The 21,827-nt window shown below is 37.2% G+C and overlaps 1 protein-coding gene across 8 annotated transcripts in view; it reads left to right on the forward strand.

Annotated features, from left to right (window-relative positions):
* Positions 1-21,827, forward strand: part of HIPK3 (homeodomain interacting protein kinase 3) — a 103,961-nt gene that overhangs the window by 69,666 nt on the left and 12,468 nt on the right. For all 8 annotated transcript variants that reach the window (XM_010333226.3, XM_010333237.3, XM_003919969.4 and 5 more), the window contains 6 exons: positions 5,712-5,835; positions 14,003-14,122; positions 15,938-16,024; positions 16,534-16,718; positions 18,138-18,297; positions 18,745-18,868. In XM_010333226.3, coding sequence (XP_010331528.1) covers positions 5,712-5,835; positions 14,003-14,122; positions 15,938-16,024; positions 16,534-16,718; positions 18,138-18,297; positions 18,745-18,868 — 800 coding nt within the window. The remainder of the gene's footprint in view (positions 1-5,711; positions 5,836-14,002; positions 14,123-15,937; positions 16,025-16,533; positions 16,719-18,137; positions 18,298-18,744; positions 18,869-21,827) is intronic.

Raw genomic sequence — 21,827 nt, forward strand, 5'->3', positions numbered from 1 at the left:
ATTGTCATAGAAATCTAAAGACCAGTAAATCATAAAAGAAACATATCAAGTAGTTTCTCATATTATAGAACTATTAGAAAATATAGGTCAGTGTCTTTTTGTTTGTAGTAAATAAAATCAGAGGATATCTTTATTGAATTGCCAAAAATGACTTCTGGGCCAGATTTAGGTTTTCTGTTCATTTGGTTTCGTGTGTTTCTTTGAGTCAGAAGATTTTATGATTTGAGATGAAGTGGAATAAAGAGGCTTTAGAGTCAGGCATTTAAATCTCAGTCCCACCACTTTCTGAGTAACTTTGGGTAGTGTATTTGTTATCTGTTGCTGTGTGACAAACATTTCCAAAACTTAGTTCCTTCAGAAACAATGATTTATTATTTCTTCTTCTGTGGATTGGCTGTACTCAACCCAGCGGTTCTTCTGTTTCATGTAGAACATTTTGTTTACCCAAATTGTTGGTCTTGGGTAGAAGAACAATGCAGTAATATAGCTTTTTTTTGGTTGTTGTTTTGTTTTCTTGTTTGTTTGTTTTTGAGACTTGGGGAGAAGTGAGTTTGGGGAATCAGTTCTTTCTGAACACATTTAGTTTGAGATGCCTAGTAACATTCAAGAAGTATTGAGTAGACAATTGGATACACAAGTCTGGAATTAAAGAGAGAGGCCTGAATTGGAGATGTACATTTGGGAGTCTTAAGAATAGAAGTAGTTATTTAAAAACATATGACAGGATGATACTGTGTAAGGGAGGTAAAAGCACATAGAGAAGATAGATGCCCAAAGACTGAGCCTTCAGGTATCCCAAAGTTTAAACGTTGGGAAAATGAAACGGAACTGGTGAAGCAATCTGAAAAGGGTATACTAGTGAGATAAAGAGGAGAATGAAGAGTTCTAGTGTCCTGGAATTCAAGTGCAGGTAGATTAATAATCATCTGTGTTAAATACTGCAAGTCAAGTAGATTGAGGATGTGGCAATGCAGTGGTTTAGTGACCTTGATAAGAGCTATTTGGATGGAACAATAAGTTAATGAAAGCCTTTACAAATGAGTTCAAGATGAGGGTAGAATTGGAGGCAGTTTGTATAAACAGTGCTTTCAAGAAGGATTGGTGTAAAATGGGAACAGAAAATGGGGTGATGGCTGAAGGAGGATGTATAATCAAGAGTTTTTTTTTTTTCTTTTCCTTTATTTTTCCAAGATGGAGATCTAGAATTGTCCTATAGAGAAAGAGATATTGGTAATGAGAGTGGGAAATTGGAGTGATATACTTTGGTAAGTGAGCATGGATGTCTTAGATAGAAACATTATGCTGACAGCTGCAAGTGGTCTCGTAGATTTGGTAAGAATGTGTGGAAGCTGTCTTTCAAATTATATCCATTTATTTCAGTAAAGTAGAATACAAGGACAACAATGAGGATGGGGAGGAGGTGGAGATTTGAAAAGAGGAAATGTGAAGTAGGACAGTGAGTATGAATAGATTATGGGAATGCATATACTGCTTTACATTTCACATACATTTTTTTACTTAGTCCTTTAGATAATCTTCTGAGTATGTGAGGTCAGTAAAACCCTATATATATATATATATATATATATTTTTTTTTTTTTTTTTTTTTTGAGACAGAGTCTCGCTCTGTTGCCCAGGTTGGAGTGCAATGGCGCGATCTCAGCTGACTGCAATCTCCATCTCCTGGGTTCAAGCAATTTTCCTGCCTCAGCATCCCAAATAGCTAGGGCTACAGGCACCCGCCACCATGCCTGGCTAACTTTTGTATTTTTAGTAGAGACGGAGTTTCACCGTATTGGCCAGGCTGGTCTCAAACTCCTGTCCTTGTGATCCTCACGCCTCGGCCTCCCAAAGTGTTGGGATTACAGGCATGAGCCACTACACCCAGCCAAAACCCTGTTTTAAAAATGAAAATACTAGCCAGGCATGGTGGCTCACACCTGTAATCCCAGCACTTTGGGAGGCTGAGGAGGGCAGATCACCTGAGGTTGGGAGTTTGAGACCAACCTGAAAATACAAAAAATTAGCTGAGCGTGGTGGTGCATGCCTGTAATCCCAGCTACTCTGGGCTGAGGCAGGAAAATCACTTGAACCCGGGAAGTGGAGGTTGCAGTGAGCTGAGATCACGCCATTGCACTCCAGCCTGGGCAACAAGGGTAAAACTCCGTCTCAAAAAAAAAAATAATAATAATAATAAAATATACTGCTGTCACCGTCAGTTAGAAACTTTGCTTCTTCATTAAATGGTAGCTCATGGCAGAAGGAATTTGTTGCTCTTTGTCTGACAGAAACTCTTTTCTTGCTGTTAACAGAATTAAAATTATTTCAGTCTCTTTAAATGGTATATCTTAGGTGCTGTTATTCTGTTATTTTCATTGCCAAATGCGATAGTGGAAATTTCTACACTGAAAATTTCAAATCCTATGAATAATTTTTCATATTAAATATTTCAAAATAGTCATAAAGCTTTCATACACACAACAATAGCCCTATTATTAGTCTTAATAATTTTCATTTAGCATTCAGATTAGTATATGATTAACATTGGTAGTGAATCTCATTTCCACGGCATAGTTTCAAAACTGCATTTTTGCTTTGAATCTTCTTTAGTGTACATTAATATATACCCTTTTAATTTTAGCTTTACTTTCTTTCTGCCTAGACTTCTGTACTTGAAGCCTAGTCCAAACCTAGACTTCACTCTGATGCTTTTCTTTGTGTGACTCAACCTATGCTGAAATGATTTATTTGAGAAATGTTTACTGTATGCATATTCTTTACAAGGTTCTGGGTATACAAATAATGAACAAAAAGGGATAAGGTCTCTATCTTTGATAGCTTTTTAAAATACAATATTGTGTATATATGGGATTAATAACTTAGTACAGCTTCTTTTCATCTTTCTACAACATGTTTTAGCACTTGATTACATATCTAAATATAATTAGTGTGTATATATCTACACAGACACTTGAATATTTTGTTAAAAGAATGAATGCCTTTTATAACCATGTTTTGAAGATCTTTTACACCTCATATCATCTCCCCATGTCTCTTAATTGTTTTCAACAAATGCCTGTGGATTGGTTAAGGTTCTCCTGAATCTTAAGCATTAATTACAGCAGAGATGGGGCCAGGAATAGAATATTCACTAGGCAGATCCCAAGTCTATGGTAGAAGACAACTTGTTCATTGTCCTGAATTTACTTTGCCAGAAGAGTTGTAGGGAGGAAATGGGATGGTTCTCCCATTGGTCCAACTTCTTGAGTATAGGGCTTTGGTTCTCAACTTTGGCTGTATGTTGAATCCACTCTCGATTCCTACAATCCCCAGGGTTTCTGATTTAATTGGTGTATGGTGTGGCCAGGACCAAATGATTGTAATGTGCAGCCAAGATTGAGAACTACTGCCTTAGGAGATGATAACCCACAGTCTCAGTTAAGAAATTGGCAGAAGGTTTATTTTGCTTAACTCTAGACCCTATATGCATTGAGAAGGTCTGGGAACCATGTAAACATTAATGAGAATCCATAGCTCCCTGATCTTTCAAAGGACTATTCTACACAAAGAGATACCACAGATCCTCAGAGAAGTAGCTACTTCTATGACTGGAGCAGGGAAAGAACAAGATGAGCCTGGAATATCTTGCTGTGTCAGAAAGCAAAGAAATAATCAGAGAATGATGAGGACATGTCAGAAGAACATAAAAGTCTCAGGGAGTTCTAACTGGTCAGATCTGGGATTTTTTTTTTTTTTTCTTCTGAAATAGAGCTTGTTTCTGTCCTCCAGGCTGGAGTGCAGTGGCATGATCTTGGCTCCCTGCAGTTTGGACATCCTGGGCTCAAAGTGACCCTCACACCTCAACCTCCCAAGTATCTGGGACTACAGGTGTGTGCCATCACCCTGGCTAATTAAAAGTTTTTGTGACCTGGCGCGGTGGCTCATACCTGTAATCCCAGTACTTTGGGAGGCTGAGGCAGGAGGATCATCTGAGGTCAGGAGTTCTAGACCAGCCTGGCCAACATGGTAAAACCCTGTCTCTACTACTAAAAAAATAATTTTTTGTTTTTGTTTTTGTAGAGCTGAGGTCTCATTATGTTGCCCAGGCTGGTTTCAGACTCTTGGGCTCAAGCAGTCCTAACACCTTCGCTTCCCAAAGTGCTGGAATTACAGGTGTGAGCCACCACACCAAATCTAGGAAAATTTGAGAATCAAAATAAGTAATTATAGTCATGGATTATAATTCATTGAATAAAATAGAAATCCTTTAATCTGCACTCATACAGTTAAATAAATGAAAAAAGGTAAAGTGCGATAAGAAATGGATTATTTATATACTTTCAAATTGAGATCCCACAAAATACTTAATTAGAAAGAGAAAAGGAGGAGATGGAGAAATATAGCAGACATCATGTGATCAAAGTAAAAATTATTAGTACTGAATGGAACATATCAAACTTGCATGCTATCTAATAAGATACAATGAGAAAACATGATCACTTCTGTGATATTCCTCTGGATCTAATTATGAGGAAACATCAGATAAACCCACAGTGAGGTACGTTTCTTCAGATGTCTGGCCTATAATATCTTATGCAAAGGTCATGGAAATCTAGACAAAACTTACGAATTATTCCATATTGAAAAAGACATATGAAAGAGACATGACAACTAAATGCAACGCACGATCCTGAGTTGGATACTTTTGCCAAAAAGGATGATATTTGTATAATTGGCCAAACTTAATTGGAGTCTGAAGCTTAGATGGTGGGAGTATATGTGTTCATTTCCTGATTTTGATGATTGTATTGTGGTTATGGAGGAGCATATTCTTGTTTGGAGGAACTATAAAGTATGCAGAAATTTGGCAAATTATTTTCAATGGTTTAGGAAAAAAATATGTACTGTTCTTGCAACTTCTCTGTAAGATTGAGATTGTTTTAAAATTAAACACACATGCACACACAAATCTAGGATAACTGTGATACATATGACTTCTTCGAAATTACACAGCTGTACATGGGTCTCTCTAAGAACATTAATCTTCTCAAGGGAAATCCATATGAAGTAGTAACATAATTTATCTAAAAATGATATGTTTCACAGAGTATATTTCCCAAATGACCAACCCCTAATTCTTTTTAACTATTTTGTTATGTTCTATATACTTGTCTGCCTTTTAAGACAGCATACACTGAATTTAGTTTAATCTCTTGGATGATGAATGGCTCTAATTAGGTAAATATTTATTACTATATTCTGAAGTAGTATCAAGGTCTAAATTCACATTTAACCTTTGGGGATTTGCTTTGTTTTGGTTTTATCTCTCAGTGTCTGGTTTTCAGTTCTGTCATAGTGTATGTATTTAATAGTTTGCCAGTTCTCTTCCTACTGTATTATTTCTGATCTGCTGTAGTCTTGAAAACAAGATCTATGTTTTTTCCTTTTCAAAAAATGTTATGTTAGTAAAACTGCAAGGGAAAAGGATTACAGTGGAGAGACTTTATTCTAGAAATGTCGTACTCATAGTGTCCCTTTCAGATTAATTCAGGATTATGTCTAGGTTTCAAAGAGTTCTGAAATAGTGAAGGGTTCCTATAAATAGAATGTGATACCTCTGTCATTTTACTAATTTTTCCTAGAATATTGGATAAAATTAGGTAATTTTAGAGAAAAACTACCCTGATTGTTGTTTTAATTTTAAATTTCAGAGCACCGGAGATTATATTGGGGTTGCCATTTTGTGAAGCCATAGACATGTGGTCATTGGGATGTGTGATTGCAGAATTATTCCTTGGATGGCCGCTCTACCCAGGAGCGTTGGAGTATGATCAGGTAACAAATAATGATAATCTAATAGAATTGGTAGAAAGTAAAGAATATTAACAGACTTATAGGAACGAATGCCTGCAGGCATACAATACACGGGAAAGTCTTTTTACATAAAGTGACAGAACCTGAGATCTTGTAGAAGTGATTTTGAAAGCTGTTTTATAATGCTGAAGTAAGTTTTCATAAAGTTGCAGCCTGTAGAGTCTCAAAACTAGTTATGTAAAATTATGGGAAAATTTTATATTGTAAACATATAAAAGGTTGGATTGTGTCCATTTAATTAATTGTGCTTTGCTTGGGTGACAAACTTTGATGATGTATGAAATTTCAGTCCCTCCCAAATAATAAAAGCTCCTAAAAGGCATTAAAACTTTTGATCTTAAACCAGCTGCCATTATTGGGTCTTAAATACCTCTGTCACTTGAATCCTCTTCAGTCTTTTTAGCTGTTTTGAATGGCACTGAAATTATCTTTTAGCATTCTTTAATCATTTTCAGTAGAATTCAGCAAAATACCTTATTAAGCACACTTTTTATGGTAGTTTTCAGGTATATTCATTAGCCTTTCTATACTACTAAACAATGTTGTTTGCTAGTAGTCTTAATTTTTAATACCAAGATTTTTTTTTTGGAGAAACTGCCATCTTACTCATTATTCTTTGAGCATCTTCTTTATTAAAAGATAATGTACTCAATTCATTCTAATAGAAAATGCTAGTCAAAATCAACAAAGTAGTTACATTAATTTTGTCATTCTGTTTAGTGAATAAATACAATTTTAATTTAAATGATATTTAACTTTCAAGCAAGAAAAAATAGAAAATAGAAGAATTTAAAGCACATATTACATAATCATGATTATAGCCTTATATTTTAGGGCTATTTTCTTCTCTGTCAAGAGGAATAATAGAGGTAATTAATTTGGGTGACTTAAATGTTTCTGAGATGACGCTGTCATTTAATACTGATTATTAGATTAGACATTATCATTGACTTTAATCTGTTATCATTGTCCATGAACCTTCCCTTTTAGGTTAGGTTTTCTGTGTTCTCTACCTTCCCTCCTCCATGTTCAGGATTCCACTCAATAGACAGTTTGTGTAAAATTTTCCGTACATCCTGTCTTCTTTCAGCTTTCTATCCAATGACTAGCTTTGATACAGATGCGAGACTACTACCAGTTCTGAATGAGTTGGTAATTAAATCAGAATCCCGTAATCCTTTAGCCGTTGGGGTACTGAGGCACCAGTAAAATGCTAGAAACACACCCTTGGCTTTGTAGATTACAGTCTAAGGCATGCATAGTGCCCTGGAGCAGGACACCCTCTAGTGGCAATTTCAAGTTGATTTGTTACTATACTCAATTAGAACTTCACAGTTCATCTTGGACAGCTGATGTTAGTATTGAAAAGGACCCCGGAGTATACCCAGTTACTGTCCCCATTTTATTTTATGAGGGAGAAAATGGATGCCCAGAAAAATGAATTCACTTGTCAAAAGTCACAATGGTAATTTTAAAGACAAAGCCTTGACCAAAACTTCATTTTTCTAAATTTTATAATAGGTGTTTGTTTTTTTAAACTAAACTGATCCAGACTGACAATGTTTTCGGGATGTTTATTATTCCAAAGGGATTAACAAAAAGCCACTGGCATATAGCATCAGTACAGGTCAGTGTTTTAAAATATTTTACAAAATACATGAATGCAAATAAATAGGAGTGATTTTATGGGCATCTTTGTCCCAATCTGAGACTTTAAACTCATTTTGAAGCATATTATTTGTTATATAGGCTTTGATAAAATGTCTGTTTTCGAGATAAGGGAGTTCCCCTAATTTTCCAAGGTTCCCTTCTGCCCCCTCATTAATCCTAACTGGGTTTAGGACTTTCAAGTGCTTTTTGTATTTTTGCATTTGTTAAAATGTTCACATATGTTTTTCTTTTTCTTTTTTCTTTCCCTTTCCTTTCTTTTTCTTTTCTTTCTTTCTTTCTTTTTTTTTTTTTGAGATAGAGTCTCGCTGTGTCGCCCAGGCTGTAGTGCAGTAGCACGATCATGGTTGACCGCAACCTCCACTCCACCAGGTTCAGCAATTCTTCTACCTCAGCCTCCCTAGTAGCTGGGACTACAGGTGTGCACCACCATGTCCGGCTAATTTTTGTATTTTTAGTAGAGACGGGGTTTCACCGTATTGACTAGGCTGGTCTTAAACTCCTGACCTCAAATGATCCACCCACTTTGCCTCCCAAAGTGCTGGGAATACAGGTGTGAGCCACCTTGCCTGGCCATATATGCTTTTCAAAACAGCTTTAGTTTATTTATTAATATGTTTGATTTTCATAGATTTTCCCTGTATCCCTAGATTATAGTCACCTAATGTTAGGAGGATATGAAAGGGCTACCAGGAGGAATATGTCTCTCTCTATTATCTGTTCCTTATTCTAGTAATTAGGTGTCTAGATATGATTGGACACCCCAATTGTGGAGTTGGAACCTTTTTTTTTAGACTGGGTCTCAGTTTGTCATCTAGGCCAGAATACAGTGACATGATCATAGTTCACTGCAGTCTTGGACTCCTGGGCTCAAGCAGTCCTTCTCTACCGAGCACACCTCAGGCTGTGCCCAGTAGTCAGCATGCCTGACTTATTTTTAATTTTTTGTAGAGATGGAATCTCTTTCTCTGTGTTGTCTAAGCTGGTCTCAAAGTCCTTGGCTTAAGTGATCCTTCCACCTGGGCCTCTAAAAGTGCTGGGATTACAGGTGCGAGTCATTGCACCCGGCCTGGCAGTTTTTTTCTAATTCTTATTTTTTTGCCTTACAGTGGCAGTGCAGTGGGCAATAGTAATATTAACTAATTAATACTTACTGAGCTCTTTTATGTGCTAGGAACTGCTCTTAACACTTTATATTAACTCATTTAATGCTCATAACAACCCTATGGAGAACATACTACTATTGCCTCTATTTTATAGATGGAAACTGAAGAGTTCTTAATAGTAGAACTATAATTACCATATTCTTTTTTAGAAACAGAGTCTTTCTCTGTTGCCCTGGATGGAGTGAAGTGGTAGGATCATAGTTCACTGGAACCTTGAACTCATAGGCTCAAGTGGTTCTCCTGCTTAGGCTTCCCAAAGTGTTGCAGTCACAGACATGAGCCACTGTGCCTGGCCAAATTATTATATTCTTAAAAGCCAAATTTGAGTCACCAGGAAAAATACTCAGAATATTTTAATTCTTCATTATGGGGTTCATGTTCTAGCCCTTTAATCATATTTATCATTTCTTAAAGCCTTTCCAATGCAATTTTCTCTTTGGATTTTAGATTCTGTAAGTAGACACTGACTATGTTGAAAATTTATAATTTTGTAGTTTCTCATGTGCATTTCATTTCCATTTATATAGTCACCTATATTTAGTGTACGTGTTTAGGAAAGATCCTACCACTAATTGTTACAGTATGTGAATTCCTTCCTGTGTTTTTAGTGTTTTATTTATAGGACTTCATTTTCTAGGGAAATATCAAAAGTATTCTAGGGAATTAAGGAATATTTTATTGATGGATGGATGGATAGACGGACGAATGGATGGACAATACTTGGTAAATGTTTATTATTTCTCCAAAATGTTTGTTGGAGTTTAGGTAGAATATTATCCAGAACAGCTAAGAATCTGACTTTATATTCAAATTATATTTGGTAATTTCAAGTCTTACGAAAGCAAAATAAAGTTCACTATTACAACTGCAGAGGAAAATAAATCAAGGTTTCTATTTTTGTCAGGTTGTTTAGCAAAGAGACCCATTCAAGCTGGCTCAAATAAGGGGACATTTATTTATATGTGTGGATGTATTAGACCATTTGCATTGCTGTAAAGGAATACCTGAGTTATTTATAAAGAAAAGAGATTTAATTGGCTCACAGTTCTGCAGGCTGTACAAGCATGGCTCCAGGATGTGCTTCTAGTGAGGGTCTTAGGAAGCTTACAACCATGGCAGAAGGGAAGGGGAGCAGGTGTTTCACATGGTGAGAACAGAGGCAAGAGATGGGGGAGGTGGGTACCCCACACACTGAAACAACCAGATCTTGAGAGAACTCCCTGTTGGGGGGACAGCACCAAGCCATTCATGAGGTATCTGCCCCCATTACCCAAACACCTCCCACCAGGCCCTACCCACAACATTGGGGATTATATTTCAACATGAGATTTGGAGGGGACAAACATGCAGATTAATCAGTGGACTATCACAAGGATTCAAGAATGGAACTATAATAAGACTGGGATTTGTAAAGTTTGGAATTGAAGGTGCTTTTCAAAGCAAGGTGACACTAGAGGTATTAACAGGTGTTGGCAGAATTTCACTGGTACTGGACCATCAGTGTGACTAAGCTGTTCTTCAAGTGCCTTTGTCTGTTCTGATCTGAGTTTCTGCTCACCTTACCTTTGGTTTGGTTACATGACCATAAAACTCCAGCTCTATCTATGACCCTTTAGCTCATCCCCCAAGAGTAATTGGTATTTCTTAGTTCACGTTTCTGACATAATCCGATTTACTTAGTTTTTTTCTAGTTGAGTTCTCAAGAGCAGTTTATGAATTATGTGTCAGATTCCCATTCTTCATCCACTGGAGATGGAGGAAGGCAAACACAGTCATATATTAGGGATTCTAAATGGAATATTTTTCTCTTCAAAAGACTGGGCAGGTGATTTGACTAGTAATAAACTTAGAGTTTCACTGGCCACTATTTTTTTTGTTTGTTTGTTTTGTTTTATTTTACAGTGCCATCTCAACTCTTGTGGTACATTAATTGCTCTGTTGTCTTTGCTTTTTTAGCACTTTGTTTTCTTCTTCACAGTGGCTTACTAGCTTAATTGCAAATTATGTATTTAAATATTTGTTCTGCCAAATTATGCTTTTGAAGATTGGCACCATATTTTATTCATCTACATATCTTTAGCATAGCACATAATAGATGCTCTATTGAAACTGGATTGATGGCTTTTCTGTCTGATGCAGCATCTAGGTACCAACCTCTTAGTACTTTTTCCTTCGATTTCTCCGTTTCCTTAAAATAAGGAATTTAGCTACTTAAGGGGTGGGAGGTGGGGAGAAAGGGCAGCACTTTAATGAAATGAAGCCAATTTGTAATGTGGAGGTTTTTGTTGTCATTTCATATAAAATTGGGGACACAAATGTGGATAAAATAGACTGTTGTTGGAAGGCACACAATCTAGTAGGGAAAACAAACGTAAAAAATTGTAATATAGTGTTATAAATGCATTACAGTTGTTATGTTCTAGGTGTGATGATAGCACAGAGTAGAGTAATTACCTCCACTTGGCATTGTCTGGGATGGCTTTATAGAGGGGAAGATTCTTGAGCTGAGTCTTAAAGGAGGAATAGTAAAAGTTTGTCCTATGGATTTGGTGAAAAGGGGAGTAGGTATGTTGGATAAGTAGGAGTTCAAGAACAACATAGGAAAGAGAAACTGGCCCATGTGGTTCAACGTAGTGCTGGATGGTGCTCAAGTACCAGGAGAATATAAACGGCAGGGAATAGATATAGTTGTAGGGCCTGTTTGCCAGGCCTAGAGGTCTGGAATTGATCCTCTAGGTGAGGGATGTCCAGTCTTTTGGCCTTCCTGGGCCACACTGGAAGAAGAAGAACTGTCCTGGGCCACACATACAATACACTAAAACTAATGATAGCTGATGAGCTTAAAAAAAAAATAGCAAAAAAAAAAATCTCATAATGTTTTAAGAAAGTTTATGAATTTGTATTGGATCTTATGCAGCCCCTGGACTGGGGCTGCTGGTTGGACAAGCTTGCTCTAGTCAGAAAAGGTTATTAAGCAGTTTTATCCAGCAGACTAACAGATGCATGTTTTGCCAGAATGTCTGGTAGTAGTGTGAATAATGAATTGGGGGTAAGTGTGTAAGGACATTAGGAGAAACTGGAGGCAGGTAGAACAATCAGGAGGCTCGTGAAATTGTATAACTCAGAATTGAAGAGGATATGAGGTAGGGATGGAGAGGAGGGGACTGTTGTGAAAAATGTTAATGAAGTAAACTTGTTAGGCTTTTGGATGTTGAGGGAGCATCATGAGGAAGAGGAACTTATCTGGCATCAATTTCAGGTTTCTGATTTGAGTGGATGGTGTTGCTAGTTAAGCACAGGAGGAAATTACAGACGGATTAGCAGATTTGGGAGCAAATCACGTTAGGATATATTCAGTTGGAGGTACCTAAAGTCCAGCCAGGTCAAAAGTTTCAATAAGCAGTTGGGTCTGGAGCTCCAGAGCAAGAGCTAAATATTGAGAACACAGATTTCGAGATAAAATTGTGGGCACTTAGGACTTGTAGAGGGAAAAAAAAAGTTAAGACTCTGGAAAGCAGTATCATATAAAGAACAAACAGAGGAAGACAGTTAAAAACTGCCAGGAAATAGAAAGAAACCCAGAGAAGAATGGTGTCGTGGAAATTGAACGAACAGTTTTTATGTAAAACAGTAGTAGCCATTGGTATAAAAGTGAAACAAGGATTTATATGTGATTATTAAATGTGTCTGTTACTAACAGCCATTACTTATCTTAGTACTGTATCATGAAGGTGGTAAGAGTAAAATTCAGATTGCAGTGTGTTGAGGTGTGAATGAGAAGTGAAATAATATAGGCATCTTAAGGGTAAGACAAGAAAGAGTTAAGTAGTTAAGAGAGCTTTCGTTTTGTTTTGTTTTACTTTTTTTTTTTAAGGATAGAAGATATTGAACATTTTTGTGTTGGTGGGAGAGAGCTCAGAGGGAGGAAGAAATAAAAGATGCAGAAGAAGATGGACTAATTGACAGAGCAGAGTCTTCGAGGTTAAAAAAAAAAAGATCTTTGAATTCAGTCTCAAATACAGGTTAGGGGAGTCAAGTTTTAGTAAGAAGGAAGGTTGGAAAACAATTTTAGCCCCCCAAAAGCTCTCTCTTAGCCTCTGTTTATTCCCCATGTTTCCCACTCACTAAGTGGAGGAATCAATATTTGAGGGCCTACTGTGTACCAGGCACTTTCATGGGCTCTGGGAGTATGTAAGTAAACAAAAAAGTCCTTCCATTCTTGGAACTTAGAGTCTCATGGAGAGGTAAGAAAATGGAAAGTAGATGTATATAGAATATTAGATAATGAAGGGCATAGTGGAGAAAAATATACTCAGGAGGAAGGTGAGCGAGGTATTGAGAAGGGCAGAATTTGCTGTTATTATTGATGGGTCATGGAAGTCCTGGTGAATAAGGTAACATTTGAACTGAGAGCTGAAGGAACCAAGAAAGCCATACAGATATCTGGGGAAAGAATGTTTCAAACAGAAATGTTAAGTTCAGAGGCCCCGAAGCTGGTGGTTTTTAGTATCGTCCTTGGGAGAACTCATCAACTACCATGCCTCTTCCCTTAGAGACACAACTGTGTATATATCAGTGTCTCAAAGAAGTGTTCCCTCTAAACTCCCATCATAGTAATTCACCCAGTCTTGATCAATCTAAATTTCTTTTGAATCCATTCCTTCTTCTCTATCCCCATTCATTCTCTCAGTTCAGACCCTCTTTATTTCTCTCTGGCCTTATCCCCTCACCTCTTGTCAGACAACACTTCAAAAATGTAAGCTGTCAGTTTCCTGCTGAAATTTCTCCAGTGGTTTCCCATCATTATTACCTCCTGGCATAGAATCCAAATTTCTTAATTTGCTGATAAAGCCCTTTACCTGCTAGTTTAATTTCATTTCTTACCATTCTCCATTAGTGAACCTCTGTACTTCCAGTCTTTAAATGTAAGGGTATTCTCTCTTGATTTTCCATATTTACATATACTGTAACTTTAGCATAATTTTCCTCCACCCTTCCAGTGCTAACTCCTGTTTGTCCTTTAACACCAAACTTGAGCATCACCTCTTCTAGAACTTTACCTGACCACAATTAGTTTAGCTCTATGCCTTTTCTGTCTATCAAGCATGCATTTCTTATGATACTTACAATTCTCTGTTATAATTGTTTCTATATATGTTTTCCACTAGACATTGCATTTCTTGAGGGCATAGACTATGTATTTTCATACCTGCCTTAACATTTGCCTAGTGTCTGACTTAAGTGTTCTGTCACATGAAAGAATAAACTATTCTCTTCTGTAAATTATTTTTCAGATTCGATACATTTCTCAGACTCAAGGTTTACCAGGAGAACAGTTGTTAAATGTGGGCACGAAATCCACAAGATTTTTTTGCAAAGAAACAGATATGTCTCATTCTGGTTGGAGATTAAAGGTAATTTATTAAAAAATAGAATATTTAGAAGAATCATTTTCTAAGATGCCTCATGCATGCATACCTTCCATGTCTATTTATGTTTTATTACATTTCTTCCTTCTTTTGAATTTTCATTTTTGGCTCTTCCTGCTTTATTTTATTTTATTTTTTTCAGTTTTTTTTTCTAGTTTTTATTTTTTTTTATTTTTTTATTTTTTTAGACGGGGTTTCGCTCTTGTTACCCAGGCGATCTCGGCTCACCGCAACCTCCGCCTCCTGGGTTCAGGCAATTCTCCTGCCTCAGCCTCCTGAGTAGCTCAGATTACAGGCATGTGCCACCATGCCCAGCTAATTTTTTGTATTTTTAGTAGAGACAGGGTTTCACCATGTTGACCAGGATGGTCTCGATCTCTTGACCTTGTGATCCACCCACCTCGGCCTCCCAAAGTGCTGGGATTACAGGCTTGAGCCACTGCGCCCGGCCTAGTTTTTATTTTTCTGAGACAGCATCTCTCTCTCTCTCTTGCCCAGGCTGGAGTGCAGTGATGTGATCTTGACTCACTGTAACCTCTGCCTCCTGGGTTCAAGCGATTTGCCTGCCTCAGCCTCCCAAGTAGTTGGGACTATAGACACGCACCACCATGCCTGACTAATTTTTGTATTTTTAGTAGAGACAGGATTTCGCCATGCTGGCCAGGCTCATCTTGAACTCTGACCTCGAGTGAACTGCCTGCCTAGGCCTCCCGAAGAGCTGGGATTCCTGGCATGGTCCACCATGACCATGGTGGCTTCTTTCTTCTTTCTTTCTTCTCTCTCTCTCTTTCCCTCTCTCTCTTTTTTTTGAGATGGAGTCTTGCTCTGTCGCCCAGTCTGGAGTGCAGTGGCGCGATCTCGGCTCACTGCAACCTCCACCTCCCAGGTTCAAGTGATTCTTCTGCCTCAGCCCTCCAGGTACCCTCCCAGGTTCAAGCAATTCTCCTGCCTCAGCTTCCTGAGTAGCTGGGATTATAGGTACTTGCCACCTTGCCCCGCTAATTTTTGTATTTTTATTAGAGACGGGGTTTCACCATGTTGGCTAGGCTGACCTTGTGATCTGCTGGCCTTGACCTCCAAAGTATTGGGATTACAGGTGTGAGCCACCGCACCTGGCCTCCCTCCTTCCTTCTTTAAAAAGAAAGCTCTCTTAGAATAGCTTCACTTACTCTGTAATTCAACGACATAATTATTAATTCATCTTACATTTTTAAAAACTTTCATGTGTATAACTACATTTGTGTTGTATGTTTATCTTCTCAGTTCTACATCATTATGCTTTATAGGACAAGGACTGAATCTAATCTCTTACTACATATCCCAAGTGTGCTAAGATCTTTAGGGGAATCAGTAAATCCTCAATAATTAACATAATTAGTTCTTTTCTTTTCTTTTTTTTGAGATGGAGTCTTGCTCTCGTCACCAGGCTGGAGTGCAGTGGCGCGATCTTGGCTCACTGCAACCTCTGACTCCTGGGTTCGAGCGATTCTCCTGCCTCAGCTTCCCTAGTAGCTGGGACTACAGGCACACACACCCCCATGCCCAGCTAATTTTTGTATTTTTAGTAGAGACAGGGTTTCACCATATTGGTGTTATGTTTGTAATATTTTTCTTGGCCTGAACCAAGCAATTCTCATTTTTTTGCATATACTTTAAAAATACATTTTTAATAGTTTCTCTTTTGAAATTACTATTTGCCTTAGAATATTTAATACATTAGACTAAATGTGCCAGGATTAAAGAAATTTGCATGTTGTGGGTAATAATATATTCTTTCTTCCCTTTGATATATGCAATCAGACATTGGAAGAGCATGAGGCAGAGACAGGAATGAAATCTAAAGAAGCCAGAAAATACATTTTCAACAGTCTGGATGATATAGCGCATGTGAGTACCATAGCCACATTTGTTAATTTTATATGCTTAGATGGTAGACTTGAATACCAAGGGACTCAAAACATGTTACTCAGTTTTTCAAATGGCTATAGAGTCCATGCTGTTAAGTTTTTCAGATGAAATTGATTCTATTTTCAGCCTTTCAGGAACTAAATTGCATTTGTTGTAATCAAAATTTTAATTTGCCTATTCTGTTCTTTAGTAAAAAAGTATTTGCTTTGAAAGAAAAAATCCCCTTAGCTAACAGATTTCTTTTCCCTATATTTCATTAGAAATGGATAATTGTGTAATTTAAAAAATCTTTTATCCTTTGAATCCTGTGTGGTACCTCAACACATCTTGAGGATTTGTTAATATTAATTGTTCTTCTTTGTTTTAAGATAATTGTAGTTCCCTCTCCTTTCCTGTGTTGTGATTTTTGTTTTCTTTTTTAACTGTGGAATTTATACTACTCTCTCTGACTTATTTTTACTTGATGGCTTGAAATTTTTATTTCTTAGGTGAACACGGTGATGGATTTGGAAGGAAGTGATCTTTTGGCTGAGAAAGCTGATAGAAGAGAATTTGTTAGTCTGTTGAAGAAAATGTTGCTGATTGATGCAGATTTAAGAATTACTCCAGCTGAGACTCTGAACCATCCTTTTGTTAATATGAAACATCTTCTAGATTTTCCTCATAGCAACCAGTATGTTACTTAAGATCTTTTAAAGTGCTTCTAAAAAAAAAAATAATGTCTATAGAAAAATCACTGCATCAGAGAAGTTACTTTTCTTCATTAAATACAAGTAACCTGAGTCAAAAGAGGCCAAGCTAACTTGACCAAGTTCACATACACTAGTAAATGTCAGGGAACTAGAATCCAAGTCTGAATTGCAGTCCGGAGTTCCTTCTCCAAAATACCGTACTAAAAATAAGACTGAGTAGTTTTGGTTTTATTATACATGACTTTCATACCTTAATAACCAGGCTTATATAAAAGGAAATGCTAAGAGTTTTCTCTTTCAAGTCACATTTCAGTTTTCATAGACCTATTTTGAGTCCTGCAGCTTCCATTTTACATTGTTGCCCCACAACTTTTGCTTTCCTTTTTCCTCTCCGGTATTGTGAAGGAAAGGAGGTTTTTCATGGGTCATTAGATCATGGGACAGTAAGAAGAATAAATACAAAAATTCCAAAGACCTTAAATACTACAAATTCTTTGTGTTTTGTTTGTTTGTTTTGGAGACAGGGTCTTTCTCTGTCAGTTGCCCAGGCTGGAATGCAGTGACACGATCTTGGCTCAGTACAACCTTTGCCTCCCAGGCTTAAGTGATCCTCCTACCTCAGCCTCCTGAGTAGCTAGGACTACAGGCATGTGCCACCATGCCTGGCTAATTTTTTATAGAGATGGGGTTTCACCATGTCACCCAGGCTGGTCTCAAACTCGTGGGCTCAAGTGATATATCCGCTTTGGTCTCCCAAAGTCCTGGGTCTACAGGTGTGAGCCACTGCACCGGCCGTATCTTAAAAATTCTTTGAACCTCATATATTTTAGGAGATGAAGGGAGTAAATTTAAGTGACTTAAAACAGCTTCCTTCAGTAATTAAGAAGACAAAATGAAGAAGACATAGGAATGAATCCAGTATTCATCATTGTGAATTGTTCTTAAAATTGATATTTTTATACAACCCAGTTACATTTTCCCCTCAAACACTTAAAAACTGTCCTGATGTTTTTCATATACAGTCACTTTGAAAGTAACATGATAGCTACTCCTTGGTACTGTTAATTTAGTGGTGTGGAGATCTAGAAATTTAGGAGAAGTTATTTCACGTAGGGAGTCATGAAATTATTGCATACTAGCCAAAAAATGCACTATTGTTTTATTGTCTGAAGAAAAATATTGCACAATATATACTTTTACTTGCTCTGAAACTTAATCTTTTCTGGTAAGATTTCTTGTTAGAAATATTTTTTGTTAGAAATATAAAGATTAAGTGCAAATCAAAGGATTTTTTTTCTTTTAGGAATAATTTTTTATTCTGTCAATGTGCCTCAATTTAAAACTGCTCTAAGCATGTAAAATAATATTATAATACCTTCACTTTTTTTTTTTTTTTACAGTGTAAAGTCCTGTTTTCATATTATGGATATTTGTAAGTCCCACGTAAATTCATGTGACACAAATAATCACAACAAAACTTCACTTTTAAGATCAGTTGCTTCAAGCAGTGCTGCTACACTGACTGCAAATTTTACTAAAATTGGAACATTAAGAAGTCAGGTAAGAATATGTAGTAATGAATAACTTACGGTCTTTTTAAAATAATTGCCCGTTTTACTTCTGATATATATGGAAGTTTGGTGTCAGTTGTTAAAATATACAGTGCTGGTGAAATCTTACTATATCTGTTTTACCAAATCTCCTAAAATTTCAAGGTAGTAATTGGAACATATGTACTCAAATTCATTTTTTCCATTCCTCTCTCACTCTCTGAATATCTTCCTCCTGCCCTTCTATGCCACAACTCTACTAAAAGTAGAGGTCAGTAGAATCAGTTTTTAAATTTTAATTTCATCAGCTGGTTTTTGTTCTCATTGTCTGGGCAGATTTTAATTGTAGAATTATGATTTTAAGAAGTGTGTTTGAATTCTGTCTATACAGTGTGTGTATTTCTTTTAGACAACTACTCTATATAATGTGCTCTGTATAATGTGCTGGTTGTTTCAGGCATTGACCACATCTGCTCATTCAGTTGTGCACCATGGAATACCTCTGCAGGCAGGAACTGCTCAGTTTGGTTGTGGCGATGCTTTTCAGCAGACATTGATTATCTGTCCCCCAGCTATTCAGGGTAATCTTTTATTTAAATTTTTCTTTGAATCTAGGCGTGCATTATTTTAAAATAAGTTTAGGAATCTGTTCATGAAATATATTGCATAATTTTTGCTGTATTTAGTGCTACATTTGAATTTAATTTAAGCTCTTTAGGCCAGGCATGGTGTCTCACACCTGTAATCCCAGCACTTTGGGAGGCTGAGGTGGGTGGATCACTTGAGGTCAGGAGTTCGAGACCAACCTGGCTGACATGGTGAAACCCCATCTTTACTAAAAATACAAAAAATTAGCCTGGCGTGGTGATATGTGCCTGTAGTCCCAGCTACTCAGGAGGCTGAGGCACAAGAACTGCTTGAAACTGGGAAGTGGACGTTGCAGTCAGCCAAGATTGCGCCACTGCACTCCAGCCTGGGCAACAGAGTGAGACTCAAAAAAAAAAAAAAAAATTTAAGCTGTTCGATAAGCCTTTAGACCAGTGACATTAATTTCTGGACTGGAACTCTATTGCAGTCATCACTAACAAAATGGGTCATAAAACAGTTGTATTTCCTGTAGAGTCTAGCATGATAAAATACCTTAATAGGGATTAATGAACCTGGGAAGCTGCAGGTTGGCCTATACTGGGTATCACTGCTGTAGACATTTGTCTACCAACACTAAACATTAAAGTGACTGAGAGCTCAGTTATATAAAATTTTGGTCAGAAGAGTTTTGTTCCAAAATATTATAGTCTCATTCTTTACCAATCGCTTAGGTAATAAATAATTTTTTAGCCAATTAAATCCTCAAGTGGAATTGGTAACAGATACCTTTGAAGAGGCTATACATTCTTTTTTTTTTTTTGGAGACAAAAGTTTTGCTCTTGTTGTGCAGGCTGGAGTGCCATGCCATGATTTCAACATACTACAACCTTTGCCTCCTGGGTTCAAGCGATTCTCTTGCCTCAGCCTCCTGAGTGGCTGGGATTACAGGCATGTGCCACCATGCCTGGCTAATTTATATTTTTAATAGAGATGAGTTTCCTCATGTTGGTCAGACTGGTCTCGAACTCCCCATCTCAGGTGATCCACCTTCCTCAGCCTCCCAAAGTGCTGGAACTGTAGGTGTGAGCTGCTACCTGGCCAGCTATACATTCTGGGAAATCTCTTTGTGGCTCCTAGAGAATGATAGCAGCAAACCTCACTACTGGAATAACTGGACTAAAACGCTACTTCTAACTCCTTTCCTAGGATTTTGTCCTTGCTAGGCTTTAGCATCTAGTTATGTCTTAATGCAAGAGGTTAATTACAGTTGGGGCCCTAAACCAACATGTCCAACTTAGTGGTAATATTATAGAGAGTAAATGAAAACAGTTGGTGCTAAGTCAGGACCCTGGACTCTAGTTCTATTTCTCCTGTTTGCTGCATCATTGTAGACTAGTCTATTTACTTATTTCAGCCTTAGTAAAAGGAAACGGACTGAATAGATAATATATTGGCCATTTTTAATTTTTTGATTCTGAAGGATTATTTGATATGTTTTTCTTTTTGGGTGTCTCTTTTTTGGAGATAGTGTCTCATTCTGTCACCTAGGCTGGAGTGCAGTGGCACCATCTTGGGTCACTGCAACTTCCACCTCCTGGGTTCAGGTGATTCTCATGCCTCAGCCTCCTGAGTAGCCAGAATTACAAGTGCACGCCACCATGCCTGGCTTATTTTTGTATTTTTAGTATATGTAGAGTTTCACCATGTTGGCGAGGCTGGTTGGTGTCACACTCCTGACCTCAGCCTCTCACAGTGCTGAGATTATAGTCATAAGCCATGGTACCTGGCCTCTGATGTTTTAATTTAAGCATTCAGCAACTCTAATTTTTTATTTTATTTTAATATTTCCCACAGTACCAAATAAAGAACCAAGAATACGTTTGTTGATTTGCTGGTAATGAAAGATGTGAAAGCAGGTCAAATGTTTAGTTACTGTTGTTCTATCAGGGTAGCTTTATTTTCATTGTTTTTATATATTGGGTTTTCAAATAAGGTATCATTGTGAAAAAGATTTGTATCACAGAAAGTATAATGCAAGGGCAACTTAGATGGTTGATGCCGAAGGTGAAATTGTGGCCTAGTGGCCACAGTGGTGATCTGTGAGTATCTATAACACTGACATTTCTGTTACTTTCTGGTAATAGAATCATTATAATGTTAGCAATAATAGATGCTAACAATATGATGCTGGTGTGCTTTTCAGTTTTTTTCCCCCAACTGTTTATTATAAGAATTTCAAACATAGAAAAGTTGAAAGAATAATATGTTTTCTACTATAGATTCAACAGGTGTTAATATTTTACCATTTTTTTTTAAAGGCTAGAGAGTGCCGATATTTTACCATCTTTACATTATCAGTCTACCTACCTATCTATAGCACACATACATATACTATTTGAAATTAAATGGTAGATTTTATGACTCTACTTCTAAATACTTCAGCATGGTGCTTTAAAAATTTTTTTAAAAATCGGTTATCACTTGTGTTATCTTGACAAATGCATTCTCACTTAGATTTATAATCTATACTAACAAGTAGGTTCTTTGGTTTTAGTAATCCCTCCCATGCACCAAAATCAGTTTGAGGGTGACCACCTATATTGTGGTATATTTCATGAAGATGTGGAACAGCAGGGTTTTTTTTCAGAGCCTAGCTTCTGTAGCAAAAACTTAAGAGACTGCTGAGACACATTTCCAAATAGCATTGACATCATTCTCAAAACATTGCAATAAGGTTAGACAAATCTTTTACCTTTTTTTTTTTTGACATGGAGTCTTGCTCTGTCTCGCAGGCTGGAGAGCAATGGTGCGATCTCAGCTCACTGCAACCTCCGCCTCCCAGGTTCAAGCGATTCTCTTGCCTCAGCCTCCTGAGTAGCTGGGATTACAGGCATGTACCACCATGCCTGGCTAATTTTGTATTTTTAGTAGAGATGGGGTTTCTCCATGTTG

The sequence above is a fragment of the Saimiri boliviensis genome, chromosome 6 (genome assembly GCF_048565385.1).
Source record: "Saimiri boliviensis isolate mSaiBol1 chromosome 6, mSaiBol1.pri, whole genome shotgun sequence".
Classification (NCBI taxonomy): Eukaryota; Metazoa; Chordata; class Mammalia; order Primates; family Cebidae; genus Saimiri; species Saimiri boliviensis.